We start from the raw sequence: 15,757 nt of genomic DNA, 5'->3' as shown, positions 1-15,757 counted from the left end.
ACAAAGCTTGACCGCCTGCTTCATTTTATAAAAAAATGGTACATGAAATTGCACTTGTAGCCAGTGACGAGTGTGTGACGACCCTAAATGTTAATTGATACAGTACTGTCTGATTAGTGCTCGAGTTTCCAAACAGCTGTAGTTTGGTTAGTGGTGTGGACAGTACACGATGTTCTGAGGATAACTAGTGCTTGCGCGTGGGTTTGTTCAACCGATGATGTTGTCATTTAGACTTGGTACCGACATAATTAAAGTCTTGCAGCAATACTCAAGTAATAATGTAAACATCGCATCTAAAGGGAAAAAACAAACTCTATTTCTAAGACGACGCTGTCTGAGTCCGACTGTTACCGGGCCGTATATCATGATCCGAAAGCTATACATTAAAATGCGGATAAATATTAACCACATGTGTTAGTTCAATGTGCCAGCTATAACCATATGAAACTTACCAAAATTGTTTCAGCCGATTGAGTTTAGAAAAGTACCTAACCGAGAAATAAATAAACTTTGGCTGTTTAAGTTTTCAGAATTATAATATAGGCAAAACTGTTGCAGGTTTGCGAGTCATAAAGACTTCACATAAATGTTTCTACATTTCATACAGACGATTACTTAAAAAAAGTTTTTGAAAACCAGTTTTTCATTTTGGCGAAGTTTTCTAATTTTCAACTATACATCTACATAAACTACAAAAATAGAATTGTATTAAAAGTAGTAAAGCTAGGACGAATTGAATTGTATTTTGTATCCATTTTAAACATAAAACTGTAAGGACAGTGAGATTTCCCCGAGGACGGCATCAGCACCAGTCGCGTCTGATGCGATATTGCCTGTAGTGTCGCAGCGCCACGATAGATGGCGTTAAATTCAATTATATAAGTAAGTGTGTATGTATGTAACTTGTGTACTTTTAAGTTTAGTTCTTTGTGCTCGTTACTGAAAAAGTATCACTGTAACAAATATGGCAGTTGATTTATGTTAAATATGATTGACATTTACACCGAATGATGGCACCGAATTACATTACCACCGAATTAATTTCTAGATACATCAGTCTACCTTCAGCAAATTACACTATTTTAGTTCTTATGACAAAACACAGATAAATACATATAAATTATCTTTATTATCACCAATTTATATAGGTATACTTATTATTTAACCAAACAGTACTAAACTGTACAATTTATTGTTTACATAAATATTATTTTGACTAATAGTTGTACACATCATGGCACATACGATCTAATTTTCATAATTATAAAAAGAAATACAATATAAAATTACTAGAACAATATTATATAATAATAACTTAAAACTAGAAATTAAGTACATTGATAAAATCGTAAGATATATCTTATATTTTTAAGTAAGTAGGTATGGGGTGAAGTCGAAAATGAAAAGTGAAACTTTAGACCTAGATTACACTAACAGCCTCAAAAAATGATAAATTTTCATATTTCTTACGGGGTTTGCTTATGATAATATCTGAAAACATCGAATATAATTACTTAAACATGGAGGGTCGGTTCCTACATGTGGGAAAATGCGACGCTTAACGGGAAAGCTTCGAAAGCCAACTAACTGCCAGTATCTCGAGTGATTTACACTTACCTATCGGTAGCATGGCTTATTTGTTGTACGCAACGCATTTTCCATCAGATAAATAAGGACCTAAACCCAAGTCCATTGATACCAGATTTCACGGTGACTCCGTGAAACACCAGCCATCTACGATATAGCAGTCTGAAGCTATCCGTCCCCAGTTGGTAAACTACAAGGGGCCTTCGGATAGCAACGGGCGAAAACTTAAAAACTGACACTGAACAATGGCCATTTTTAACCGTGGACACCTAGAGTCATTATTGTAACGTTTATAAAAACTAGAAAAAGGACCTATTAGAATAAAATATTTGGGGTTTTATTTTATTGAGTTGCAGCAGATGGCCTATGACTCACGGTATGCTGCCTTGGTTCCTGTTCGTTTGTGGCATTAAGGGATAGTGGGATCCCAGCATAAGCGCTATTTACTAGTGCAAAGTCAAAGTTAAATGAAGCCTAGCTCTCAATGTTTCCCACAAATTCGTTATTTATTCCTCAAATATGACACATATCTCTATTTCAAAGTACGTCGACTTTGAACTGGTATAAATTAACTTAAAAAAAACATGACGAAAATTCGAAAATTTATCACTAGGTACACAAATATCTATCCCATCATATTTCTAAAACACAAATCCACCTAACTGGCAGCTGGTCTGAACAGTGCCATGAGGCCTCCCCAAACCAACTGAATCATACTACCAAAGAATTCCAGAATGTAAACGAAAGGTGTTTGTTTGGGCTGGCTCTTTGGAACCTCATCCAAATCCCATTCAAAACTATCATCTATTTCATTATCTGTAGAGTTTTTAGCCTCACTATTGTCAATACTGACAAGTTTACTAGCTTCTGCTGCGGCTGGTAAATAGCTTGAATACAGAGTTATTTTCTCTGGTTTTTTCTCAGCTTTCTTGAGCCCCTCGACTGACAATTCTTCGACATCCCTGTCTTTGGAGATGTCATTATCTAACGGTTTGACATCTTTCTTGTTAGATATGTTATCGTCGTCGAGTATCTCGATGTTGTCCCAGGATTTTGTCGTCGTGTCTGGTTTCGTTGAGTTGATACCGAGGAATCTGAAATTAGAAATATACGTTGTGAATATTCGATAACGATTTTGAAAGAATATCTTAAGTTATTTAATTTAATTTTCAAGTCTAATTCAATAGATTTACATATAATTAACTAATATTAATCAGAATATTCATCTTCTTAACAGAGTTTCAGAGACTATGTTTTATGTGTACGGAACCTTAGTGTCGTAAGTCCAAGTGATTTTTTTTTAAGCTCTTGATAAAGTATATGTAATACCAGAGGCTCAGTAAATAAGTAGGAAATCATACCTGTATATAGGCGAGGTGATTCTCTCAGCAAGATTGTTGGCGATTTGGTGGTAGACGTCGAGCGGTGGATTGGTGCCCAGCGTAGTGGGGTGGGTGGTGTACACCGACACCACCGAGTCCTCGATCGGCTGGCTGAAGCATTGTTGTGATAACTGGAATAGAAATAGATGAAATTTTAGTATTGGAGAATGGCTATTATGGGTACTTTGCTATTTTTGTAAAAGTATTTGCTAATACTTTTTGAAATTTTTGGTCTATGTTGACCACCATAACATTTTAGAATAAATCTTTTTGGAGTGGACTATGTCTAGCTGGGGTTCCTTCCTACGACAAAACATACCGACAAACCTGGAAAAGTGATTGTGAAAAGGAAAGTTTCCTAAAAACCTTGTAACCTTGCAATTACCGTCACACAATCCCCTAGGCCCATACTAGGTACACCTAAAAAGATAATGACAAAAAGATAAGGGTCCTATTCTCAAAGAACGCCACTTGGAGCTCGTAGCCCGAAAGCTTTTAACCCTAAACTGTTTACATAATTTATCTGCCCACGTACAGCGTTAACACGTCGCTATTCAAAAAAGGTGAAAGGTATCGAAAGATACATATTCAGAAAGTCATAACACAGGATCATGCCAAAGGTTTGGCAAGAAACCCTTGCAAAAAGAATAGCTATTTGGTAAAATTACCGATTAGACGTTAAATTTCTGCCACTAATTGCAGTAAGATAAGACAACAAATTTCAATTAAAAACATAAGGAAGTTGAAATAGGTTTGTGATTACACATCATTAAATTAATTTGCCACCCCTCAACAAATTTATGACTGTGAAACCTCGATATTTATTTTCAGACATTTTTTAACAGTTTCATCATATTTTCCAGCATTACAATAACAATAAAACCTTCTGTATCAATTCTTTCTTTGCGCCTACACCGAAGCTACTACCGCCATCTCACGTTCGGACTATAAAACAACAAAATTGTCGGCACTAAAGGTGAATGTTAAACACTTTTATAGTTTGTTAGTTACTTTTTGAAGTGACATTTGGTGACACTCCTGAATAGAATGATGTACGCAAATAAGAGTTCTTTAAGGGATAACGTTTTCTATAATTTTCGACGTAAAGTTTATTCTACGTAATATTCTAAAGTTGAAAAAACACGATATTTTTTTATCCCCAGGGTAACGACTGTTATCCTTGTGATGCTGGAGGTTTTACAAACATTCCAGATACATGGAAAAAGACACAAAGACTAAGACAAACCTACGCAAATCAGGCAGATGCTTGTCGAACCCGCAACACTTCCTGCATCATGATTTTGGCGTGTTGACCTATACTACCAAGTATCTAATGCGCACAACAAGTGTCACTACTTAAAAAGCAGTGTTAACATACTTGCTCCACTATTACATGAAGTTAAGTATCCAGAAAAGAAATACCCAGACTAATTTACATTAATCAACAATATTCAGATCACATTTCAATGTACGCGGAAACAAGAACACGGCCATACTTGAACCCACCCATCAGTTATCCGACCGCGTCACGTTACTTAACGTGACCTAATCGATCCTATCCTTGTTTCCAATGCCAACAGTACCACCAGCGCGACCAGCCTACCATCACATCTTAAAGCAAGACTGGTATTGAGGGAGCAGGATAGAGCATTACACAGCGTAGAGCATTATCTCTCTTCCACACTACAGAAATATTACTTCAAGAGTTTATGGTATCAGTCTAGTCCCACATCACACCTCTTCAATTCGCCTCACGTTTGCACAATAGCACATTTTGTCGTGCCGGGATTAGCTGCTTCTATTGTACGGACAGTTCCTTTGGGAATATCAATCATATTTTTGCTTTTGTTCGCGTTCCTTTGTTGATAAATTAAAAAGTTAATTGTACTTGCTGCTGATTAAGATGTGACGTGTGACATGTATATCAGCTGTATCATCGATGATGGAAAGATCATTACGTCAAAAAAGTGTTTCAAATTCTGTTTTCCCCAACAGTTACAAATAGAACTAAAACTAGTCTCTCTTTATTGTTTTATGAATAAAATATTGACTTGTAAATGTCCCTTAACCGATTGGGGGTTTCCCATATTCATCATCACGCTTGCTCACCTGTGATTCGATTTCATATTTCAATGTTGGAAATCTAGATAGATTCAGAACACTAAATAATGTCCATTGATAGATTAAAGAATCCGTCAGAATTAAAATTTAGAACGCTAAGAATTCAATCTACTTATATTTCACGGAATAATGCGTAAACATTATATAATAATATAATATTGGACAACATTCACACAACGCCATCTAGCCTCAAATTAAGCAGAGCTTGTGTTATGAGTATTAGACCACTGATAAACATACTTATATAGTTCTAAATACATACATATTATAGATAAATTACACCCAGACACAGAAAGAATGATCATGCTCATCACACAAACATTTGTCCTAGGTGGGAATCGAACCCACGACCTCTGGTATGGCAGTCAGGGTTACTAACCACTAGACCAAGAGGCCAGTCCAAGCAACATTCAAGTCTCTATTAAATGATGCAACGGTTTACTCCACCGATATTGCCTGACTAGTATAAGAATTATTATAAGTGCCTTCCACACAGGGATCGAACACACGACACGTCGTGCACAATAAGTTTAGCGGGGTAACTTGTACCTCTCTTTCATCCGTGTAGTCAAAGTTTATACACCCGAATGACTTTCATTTTCCCAAAGTTACCTGTCCGACAAAGATTTAGTACCAGCTAAGTGACGAGGGTCAACATCCATGACTTTAATACAAGTATTAAGTGCCCATTCAAAGTAATGACATTAAATCATTGACGTCACGAGTGACGTATTATAAACGACTTCTGACGTCGATATAGATTGATTTGGATGCCTTATAAGTTTGTGGTAAATAACTGGTATGATAGAGAAGATTAGTTGCGGAGGAGAACATTCCTAAAGAGCATCTTTTTGCATTATTTAATGATGCAACAAAAAGGGGTATCAGGAGATCCAGCTCTCAGGGAAAGAACGAGGTTAGTGTCAGACGGTTACAGATTCAACCTGAAACGCCGAGCACCGTACAACGTCTACGCATTTGGATGGGGCGTGATAATGCATGCTAATTATCGTCGAAGGTTGATATCTAACCCTACAGCCTAAATCAATATAGGTGACCCAAAAAGTTTAATTCTCTTTTTTAAACTACTCCCGAACTTATTATTTAATCCTTGCGTCGCGGGAGTTGGGTACGTGAGGGTTCATCGTGGTGATCTTTAGCATTTAGCTGTCCGATCAGTTTTTACTTAAATGTTTCTTAATTTGCCCTTAGGTAAGTAGAGAGTGCAGTTGTATTTTCCGAAAACTCCCAAGGGAGCTGTAAACTTGAGCTATTGTATAACATTAGCTAAATTACATTACTGACCTAAATAACAATTGAACTCATACCTCCTCGTTACATTAGATCGTGCTATCTAATATTAATTCCTTGCTCAAATGCTTAATAGATGCCTTCGAAAGAAATATGTTTCCAGCAAAGACAAAGTATCACTTCATTAGGTATGAAATTAAAGATATGAAACTTTTTAGTGAGGTGTAGAATATTTTGATTAACATTTTTTTATGTTAATACGACTTCTACGGTGTTAAACTTAATTTTGTTGCATGATTATTTTCAAACATTCAATTATGATGTTAAAAGTTCCTTAGACTCAAATCACGCGGGGATCAAAGCTGCGGCGCTTCGTGGACAACGGAATCCGAGTGGTGACCAACACCACTCAGCTATTCAGTCCCGTAAAACATTCTCAAACCACGCAAAACATAACAGTTCATTGCCCAGTGACATAATCTAAGTCCGATTAACCTTGACCTGACTGAAAGGTCACAAATCAACGTGCGAAGGTCAGACGCGTCAAGTGAGTCAAGTCAAAAACCCAAGCCCATCAGAATTGGAGATGCGTACGGCTGTGGCCTCAGGTTGTGGGCCTTGGTAGTCCTTAAAACCGTTTTCCTATTCGAAAACGTGTAAAGGAAAACCTCTTGGTAAATACTAAGATTATTTTAGCTGATAATTATTTGAGTTTTTTTTGTTACTTGTATTTTGATTATGGTAGAGAGTGGTATATTAATACTATTTGTATTATGACGACAAAAAAAAACAAAAACATGTCATTTCAAGTCAGTAGACTTCAAAACCAGCCAAAGATAGATCTCGATGGCCTGCAATTGGGGAGGCCTATGTCTAGCATGGATGAATATGGGCTGAAGATGATGATGATGATTTCAAAACCGTGTACAAAACAATATCAACAACGCTCTGAAAGTTTTAACAGATAGGTCACGAAAAGTAAGGAAGAGACTAACTCTCAATAGTTTGGCATCTGATTCCTCTTTTTCCGGGTTGATATCTGACTTCAACACATGCTGAGGGCATGGCATGGGCATACAACAATATTTTTTATCGCAAGTGTTGGGCGTCAATATTATTTCTACACCAGAAATTCCCAAGAAATAATAAATATATCAAAAAAACGTTAGCCGGGTCATCTACCAATTAATTAATTGTATTCTTAATGTCAAATTTCAAATTCGGTCACTCAATGCGCACTCCACTTATATTGTAAGTTGTCGGTCACCGGTCCAGATGTGAAACAAGTTTGGCGGTCACCGATGACTGCTTTCTCTGTAAATTACATGTATTATGATATTACTGATTTATATTTTTTCTTTATGTTCAATCTTATTTGAGTCTTTCATTACTTATTGGCTTTTTTATTAGACATTAAGCTTTTGCCATTGTGACTCCGCTGCAATGATGCTTTTGTGGCACTATCCTGTCGGACGGTCTGCAGAGGTCTAGGAAGTCTCTTGTTTTTTCTTTGGGTGTTTAATATTAAAAGCTTGTTACACGATACAAAAGTGCGAATACGTGAGTTTAAAATTATTATTGTTTTCTATATTTTTACTTTGATAATAAACCTTTCTCACGATCTACTAATAATTATACTCTACGCATTCCTAAGATGTTGTTTACGCATTTATTATGAATTAAGTAAATAATTTATATCACCTCAGCTTAGTTGATTATATTTTCTCCGAAAGTTTACTTATCATTAACCGACTTTTAAAATGAGAGGTATATTAGTTATTATAATATTAACTTGATAATTTATATTGACTTGTCACTTATCACCATTTCATTTATAACTTTTTTCTTGATTAGACTGTTCATCATTAAGTTAATTTTATAAAAAGCAATAATTTGTGTGTATATTTGTTACCTCTCTACCCCTAAATAGCTGGTCAAATACAAAACCATTACAACTGCCATATAGACTTTGATTTTGATGTTTCTATTCTATTTTGTACCTATTGCAACAAAGAGAACATTATCTGTGGAAATTTCAACTGCTACTAACGGTCCTATACGGCCTGATGACAAACGGGCAGAAGGGTCACACTTCGGTGACGGTCTTATTTTACCGTTTGAATCTTTAAAATCCTCTTCGGAAATCGAACCAGCGACGTAAGCCCTCAATGCCACAGAAAATACCTACTAAACCAATGGTCTATTGAACTGAGGTAAATACGATTTATTTTTTGCCGCCACTATCAGTAAACTCGGTCAATGACGTTAAATATATTACTTTGAGAACTGTAACTGTTTTTTGTCATTAATTATATTTAGATGATGGTTATAAATTATCGAATATACATAACAAGTTTTCACTATTTAATTGGTCTTAATTCCTAAGAAACACATATTGATATAACCTCCCAAAACTGTTAAGATTCTACGCCAATTACATGTTTAAACAGTTCATCTTTTTCTTCTAGTTTTTAGTTCATCTCGATTTACTCGAATAGTAATAAACCTGCCTACATTTCTCCCGATGCTGAACAAAAGCTTACGTCTATACATATAGGGAAGGTTTGAGCATTAACCACGATTTCATATTTTAATATTTGAAATCCAGGTTCCTCAGGAAGTTTTACTTTACCGGCTAGTTCAGTTAAAAATCTTTGGCCATCTTATTACAAAACGTGGAGTATTTATAATAGGTTTAAGGTATAAATATTCCATGAACTAAACAAATCCTTAATATAAATCGAAGTTTTTCACTTAAGCTCGGACCATCCATAGTACTAATGAAAAGTCCTTGAGACTCCTTGTTTAACGATGGAATATCTTACAATCTTTGTCTAAATCTAAAATCCAGTCTTTGATGATGATGCTACGTAACTTATGTAAGATAAATGATGCAGCTATATGCATGGAAAATCAATTTTAAGTGGAAAATCATTCGTGATTGTTTTCTTTGTAAGATAAAATCTTATCTTATGCTTGTCATACGTAAGACCAACGCAACAGGTTAAGCTTAACTCGGAGCGCGAGCGGTATTTTATAGGATGGGTTTGAGGAAAGATCATTAAAATTAATATCATTTTAAATATTAATTTCATAAAACACTTTACTTATGTATTTTTGTTTTAATGAACGCGTAGGTTTTTTTAATCAACGAAGGCTAATGATATTTATAACGTCAAATGTTGAGCAGGAAGCTAAAACCAAGGTACAAATATCCATAATATTTGTAGTTCATTTTTTTTGCATTGTATTGTGCGCAGCAAGTAAACAATATTTCTAAAACTGACTTTGTTTCTATTCTACATCTTGACCATTTTTTTGTAAAATATAATGATACAGGTGGTTTTTAATTAATTTAAGTATGTGGAAACAATGGTGTTTCCATGTATCATCTTTCCGATTAAATTGTTTCATTTAACTTTTCTAATTACCTACTACAGTTCAAAATAAAATCTCAATAATACGAAAGAGGAAATATCACGAAACTGTAACCGACATTATGTTACGAAACTGTAACCGTTTTTTTCTAATGTTATCCTTGGTGGCCTGGCGGTTATCTTCATAAATTCGAATGTATGAAGTGCAGGTTCAACCCAACCTCAACCCAGGTAGTAGGTACTATTATGTAGTAAGTATTAATATGACTTTCTTTAATGTCGTATGTACTTACTTTACTATTTTAAGACACCACAGATAAACGGTGAAGAAAAACATCGTGATGAAACTTGGATTCCAAATATTTGCATATGTATTTTAAACTCCGTAAAGCTAGTGTAGGAATCAATGCTCAAACCTTCCCTATATAGAAGAACCCTGTTTCCAACATCGGGACGTGGTTTGATAACCTAGTGACGTGACTTGAACTCAATGAACGTAAGCACTCGAAAAATTATAATATGTCTTCGGGCCCTGGTTAACTAATTGTAGTTTTTCATTCGCATAAACTCTTTCGATAAGAAAACTAGCTTATAACATACATTGTTACCTAATAAAACAATTGTTACATTTCCATTTAGCTTGCCGCGGTCGGGTAAACACAATACAAATACTATCTATTGTTTAAACGATCAAATTTTGGTACTAGGTTATCGGGAATGCAATATCTAAGGCGTTCTGTCTTTATCTATCTAAGCAGTGTGCAAATCACCTAATCTTGCATTGCTTTAATAATGCGTCGTCCGTGTTAATGGTTTGGTGGATTTCCTCTATACTTCATCTTTTCGTACCATTGTCGTACAATCAGGTGTCAAAGTTTAAACCGCAGATAGGCCTCCGTGGTGAAATAGGCGCGCTGATTTCCCTAAGATGTTTAAAACAAATCCAAATTGTTTTATGTAGGTACTAATGGGACAAAACATTTGAAGAGTATAAACAATAAGATCTGTTGTTACTACACAAGCGTTAAATACTTCATGAAGGTTTGTTTACGATAATTTTAGAAAAAGTCAATAAAGGTCTTCTAAGATCTTCTAGTAATAAATAACTGATGAGGAGAGGTTGTTAAATTCTGTGTTTTTTCAAAACTGTTATTATCACCTATCTGACTCAGTCAGAAATGATTATTTTTCAGATGTTTCAAAACAATAAAATTCTCTATAATTATAAATGAAAACAAAACCTATGTTTTTTACATAAAATTATGATAAACCGGGAACCGAACTTAAAGCTTACGAAAGGTCTAAAACGAATTAACCCACATATTAATAAAAAAAAACAACTCACCAAAACAACAGCAAAAACGAGTTCAAAAATCTTCATTTTAATTAAATCGAAAAACTTTTTTCATAAACGTCCACTTCTTACTTCGTCTGAATCGGAACAGGCGATAGAGGCGGGTTGCGCGTGCGCACATCGGACCGCGAATGGTGGTCGCTCTTGCGCCGGTGACCACAGTAACGATGTAGGGGGACCACACGTTATGGGGCGACTTAGGACAACTTTAAGAACAGGGTAAAATAACTTATATGTTTTGATGATCTTGCAGCGTCGTGAAGCATGAGGTGTAGGTTCGATTCCAAATGGCCACATGGCCATATGGCTTAACATTGTGAGGAAACCTGGATTAAAAATGACGGAAGATGAAATCGCAAAATTGCAGTTTGCGAGCGTGGTGATCAATGCCCAACCTTACTTAAATGATAAGGGACATTTGCCCAGCCGTGGGACATTTTATGGGCTGATATACTAAGATAATGGTTACTAAGATAATATAAGGAAAATTGGGGTGACTAAAGACATCTTTAAGCTTAGGATGTGATATAAGGAAAATTGGTTTTGTATAGGTGGTGTAAGAATTGAATTGACATACTTTGGGTATAGATCGTAATTTGTGCGTTTTCATTCAGTACATGTTTATTGACCTGTATGGACTGGGTAAACACACATTTTTAGATGTTCGGGACATTCATGAGACTTAGGTAACAATCCCGAGCGGTTGAGGTTACCACGCCAAACCCGCGGTGCGCGTCGTGTCGCGGGATCGATCAGCGGGTAGGACAATTATTTGTATACGCGTTTTCGTGTTTCCATGTTTCCACGAATGCCTGTTCTGCGTGTGTTTGTGCACGTGATTTGTATGTTTGTGAAACTAGCTTTAATAAAGACCGGTACTTGAGTTACTACCATGTTTAAAAAAGGTCTTATTTGTAGACAGTTATTTTGTTAAGACCTATAAATATTTATTTTTTTACATCGTAATGAATAAAGAATTGATTTGCTTAGCCAAACAATCCGTCTCCAAATCTTTTGACAATAATATAAATATTTGACACGCCAAACACGTTTCATGGTCACCCTACAGCGACCCTGCCACCGGTCGTGATCGACGAAGCAATTAACTATTGTTCTTTAAACGTTATTTTATTTACATAATGTTATCATCAAAGAAGCCGATGATTGATAATTTTGGCAAGTTAAGCTGCGCATGGTGAGGACGCGAAATTGATTGGTGGTGATATCTTAATATAATGCCTTTTGTTATTTTTTTAAACTACTGCCGCATTTTCACGTTACAGAAAGATTTAAGTCACACGCACAAAAGCATCCAACATTCGTGGATCACACAAAAAGCTTGTCACGGGGATCGAACTCGCGACAGGTCGCGTTCGGTGGATTTGGCGTTGTGATCTACTTGGTTATCCGTGCAGTCAAATTGTTGATTAAGGGCGATGTGGTTTCGTTATTTAATTTTGATCAACAGGTAACTTTGTTTGAGTTATGACAGATTTAAAGGAACTTGCATTACCTAGCGTAACTTATTTTAATACCTAGTATTTTAAATATTTAAAGTACGTCATAGATTGTTCGGTAACCAGCTGCACAGGATTCAAGCAATATTATTGCAGTTGTTGAAGAGGGATGGCGCTATAAGCCATGTAGCGCGCTGTCCCGCTCTCGCGATACAAGAATATTACTTCAAGAAGTTTTAGTTTTCTAGGCAGACATTATAAAAGGATTGTTTTCATACTTGAGTATTACTACACACTTTGTTATGACAACTTCAGCTCGACAATAGATGTAAACACTCGCCTTTCCGTGATATGGGAAAATAAAAAGTAGGTTTGTTAATGTAATAGATTTTTCTAGTGGGCTTCGATCTATCGGTCTATTAAAAAGTGCTCTTGTACTTAGCTGAATCCGATTAGACTGGAAGCCGACCCCAACATAGTTGGAAAAAAGCTAGGGCGATGGTGATAAGTACTCTTGTGCACCAACATAAATGATTCTGAATTGAAGTACCTATATTTTTTACTAGCTGTTGCCCGCGACTTCGTCCCCGTGGGTAGAAGATATAAGTTATGATTTAGGTATACCTGTCCGGTTTTTTTTCACATTTTCCATTATATCTTAGCTCCTATTAGTCGCAGCGTGATGGTTAGAAGAATTTTTCAATTTGGACCAGTAGATCCTGAGATTAGCGCGTTCAAACAAACAAACTCTTTAGCTTTATATATTAGTATAGATTACAATTTAAGGAAAAAGCTCCCTTTTGCGCGACTGCCCAAAATAATATGTCAAGTACGAGTCGGATAGTAAGGATTAATTTAACAAAAATAGGTTTATTAAAAACGTATCTACCAATTTATGGCAATTATTGTTTTTGGTTCCTCGAATCAATATAATAGGTATTATTATAATTATCTTGCATACAATTTACCTCAAAGCATGTAAAAAATTAATTAAATACGAAACCGGGATCTAGTTCAAATTAACAAAACTAGCAAGACTTATTTACAGACAAAGGGACAGGAAACTAAATAAAGGGCTAAAAGAAATTCAATTAGGTAACATTCTTTGACTTCACTTTTTAACACTTCTATTAACAGGTTAAGGGAACACAGGTGTGATGATATTGTGACACTTTCCCTATGCTTGAAGAAAGTGTTATTATCGAACTAATATCAAAAACAACATACATTCATTTGTTGAAATATTCCGAAGAACTCTCAACAAATAACGAGTTTGTGATTTTAGGTTTGTTTGAATAGTTTTAGGGAAAGGGCTATGGAATATCAGTGTATGGAATAATAGACTAATGTTTTCTCTCGATAATCAATATTTTATTGCATTCCATATGTTAAAGACATGGTAAAAAAGCAAGGTTAAGAACAATATTGTATTGATGAATTATTATGATTATATATTAATATATATATTATGTTATTTCTCATTTCATAGGTCTAATTATAATAAAAGCGTTTGCCATAATTTAATATATAGGGGAAGGTGGGGTAAGACGGGGACCTTAAGGTATTTCATAAATAAAACCCATCTTTTTTAATTGCACAACGTAGGAACTTTTATTAATTAAATAATCAGTCTTTCTTCTTTTAATAACAATCAGTCAAAACAAAAAAAAATAAGTTCTTCTCATAAAAATATAAACTTTTAAAAAATAACTGAATCACCCCATCTTACCCCACCTATAGGGTAAGATGGGGTATACCCCTGGGGTAAGATGGGGTATAGACTATTTAAGCGCCGTCATCTTCACAAACCGGGCAGATATGTTCAGCTTCGTCATCGCTGTCTTCCACTCCTGCACAGACACAATGCGCTCACTTGCCTCAAGTACGATAAGTGATACAAGTATGATAATCGGAATACAAGCCGCGACAGTATAGACATTCTGTATCTTCTTCTTCTGTGCCTTTTCGCTTTTTCGGTTTTTCAAGTTCTCTTTATTGTTATTTTTGTCATTTACTTTTTGTTTGTTACATGTGGTTTTAGTTTCTACCTATTTTAGTTTTCCTCTCATTCTTTTTTATATAGAAAAGCAGTAATAATAGCTGCTTTTCCCCTTCTTCGAACTTGTCTTGGTCTTTTTTCGGCGAATCGCGAATAAGGCATTAACTTTTTCGGGCTAACCAGATGGAATGCATCATTATCTATATAATCATTTACTGTTGCCTGCTTGAGACATGAGGTTGAAGCAGTTGGTGGAGGTGGAGAGTTTGCTAAATGATTTACGGCGGTGTAGCCATTTAAGCATCAGGAAATGACAACATTACTGTTTTTGGAACTGTACTATAAAAAAATAGTTAATGTTGAATGCAATCTCAATACAAACCAGTGGCGAAGGCTCCATACAACTCGATTCCTACCGGCTTCCCTTTCGAAATATAGCAAATACTAGTGTCTATTATTTTTCATTATCATTTAAACAAATTAATAACATTAATATATAAATAATTACAATAATATATAAATAATAACAATTAATAATAATAATAATAATAATATCATGGGACAACTCACACACGGTTATCTGATCCCAAGCTAAGCAGAGCTTGTGTTATGGTAACCAGACAACTGATAAACTTACTTATATATTTTCTAAATACATACATATTATAGATAAATTACACCCAGACACCAGAACAAATGATCATGCTCATCACACAACATTTGTTCTGGGCGGGAATCGAACCCACGACCTCCGGTATAGCAGTCAGGGTCACTAACCACTAGACCAACAGGCCCGTCATAATAAATTGCTTTTAAAAATACCTATAAAAAAAATCCGCCTAGCATTTTACGCCGCGCAATAAATCCCGCTCACGCACATTTGGTCGTCGTTAGTAAGGACTAAGGTAACTCGTAAGGCGAAACAGGAATCCAGTGCAAAGTTTCTATTGCAGCGATCGTGACCTTGACGTAACAAAGCGTGCCAATCATAGGAGCTAGGGAAGCCGCAATTTTTCGAGTTATAAGGACGGAGAGATACGCCAGAACGAGATAGAATGATACCGAACTTCGTTGTCCGCCGGAACGGGATAGAATGATAGTTTCTTTTCACTTTTGGTTCGCGGTCATTTATCTGTCAAACTTTATATTTTTTTCACCAAACCATTTGCATTTCATTCGATATATTAATATCATAATTTAGAATTGTTCATGTATTATTGTTGAAATTT

General features: G+C 35.5%; 1 protein-coding gene across 1 annotated transcript; it reads right to left on the bottom strand.

The window, feature by feature from the left end:
• Positions 1-1,178: 1,178 nt before the first annotated feature.
• On the bottom strand, positions 1,179-11,217 carry LOC113494616. The gene is made up of 3 exons (XM_026873049.1): positions 11,064-11,217; positions 2,949-3,100; positions 1,179-2,681 (listed from the first exon to the last, which is right to left on the bottom strand). The coding sequence occupies exons 1-3, from the start codon at positions 11,097-11,099 to the stop codon at positions 2,246-2,248; spliced, it is 624 nt and encodes a 207-aa protein (XP_026728850.1). The 5' UTR covers positions 11,100-11,217; the 3' UTR covers positions 1,179-2,245.
• Positions 11,218-15,757: the final 4,540 nt, after the last annotated feature.

This window comes from Trichoplusia ni, chromosome 1 (genome assembly GCF_003590095.1).
Source record: "Trichoplusia ni isolate ovarian cell line Hi5 chromosome 1, tn1, whole genome shotgun sequence".
Lineage (NCBI taxonomy): Eukaryota > Metazoa > Arthropoda > Insecta > Lepidoptera > Noctuidae > Trichoplusia > Trichoplusia ni.
The sequence above is the reverse complement of the archived record's forward strand: the minus strand, read 5'-3'. Positions and strand labels throughout refer to the sequence as shown.

What these genes read in the sequence shown, in the direction of transcription:
- LOC113494616 (XM_026873049.1), bottom strand. Translation starts at nt 11,099, where the DNA reads ATGAAGATTTTTGAACTCGTTTTTGCTGTTGTTTTG. An exon ending in TCGTTTTTGCTGTTGTTTTG is followed by an intron (nt 3,101 to 11,063) that starts GTGAGTTGTTTT and finishes TTTCTATTCCAG; the next exon opens with TTATCACAACAATGCTTCAG. An exon ending in ATCACCTCGCCTATATACAG is followed by an intron (nt 2,682 to 2,948) that starts GTATGATTTCCT and finishes TTCTAATTTCAG; the next exon opens with ATTCCTCGGTATCAACTCAA.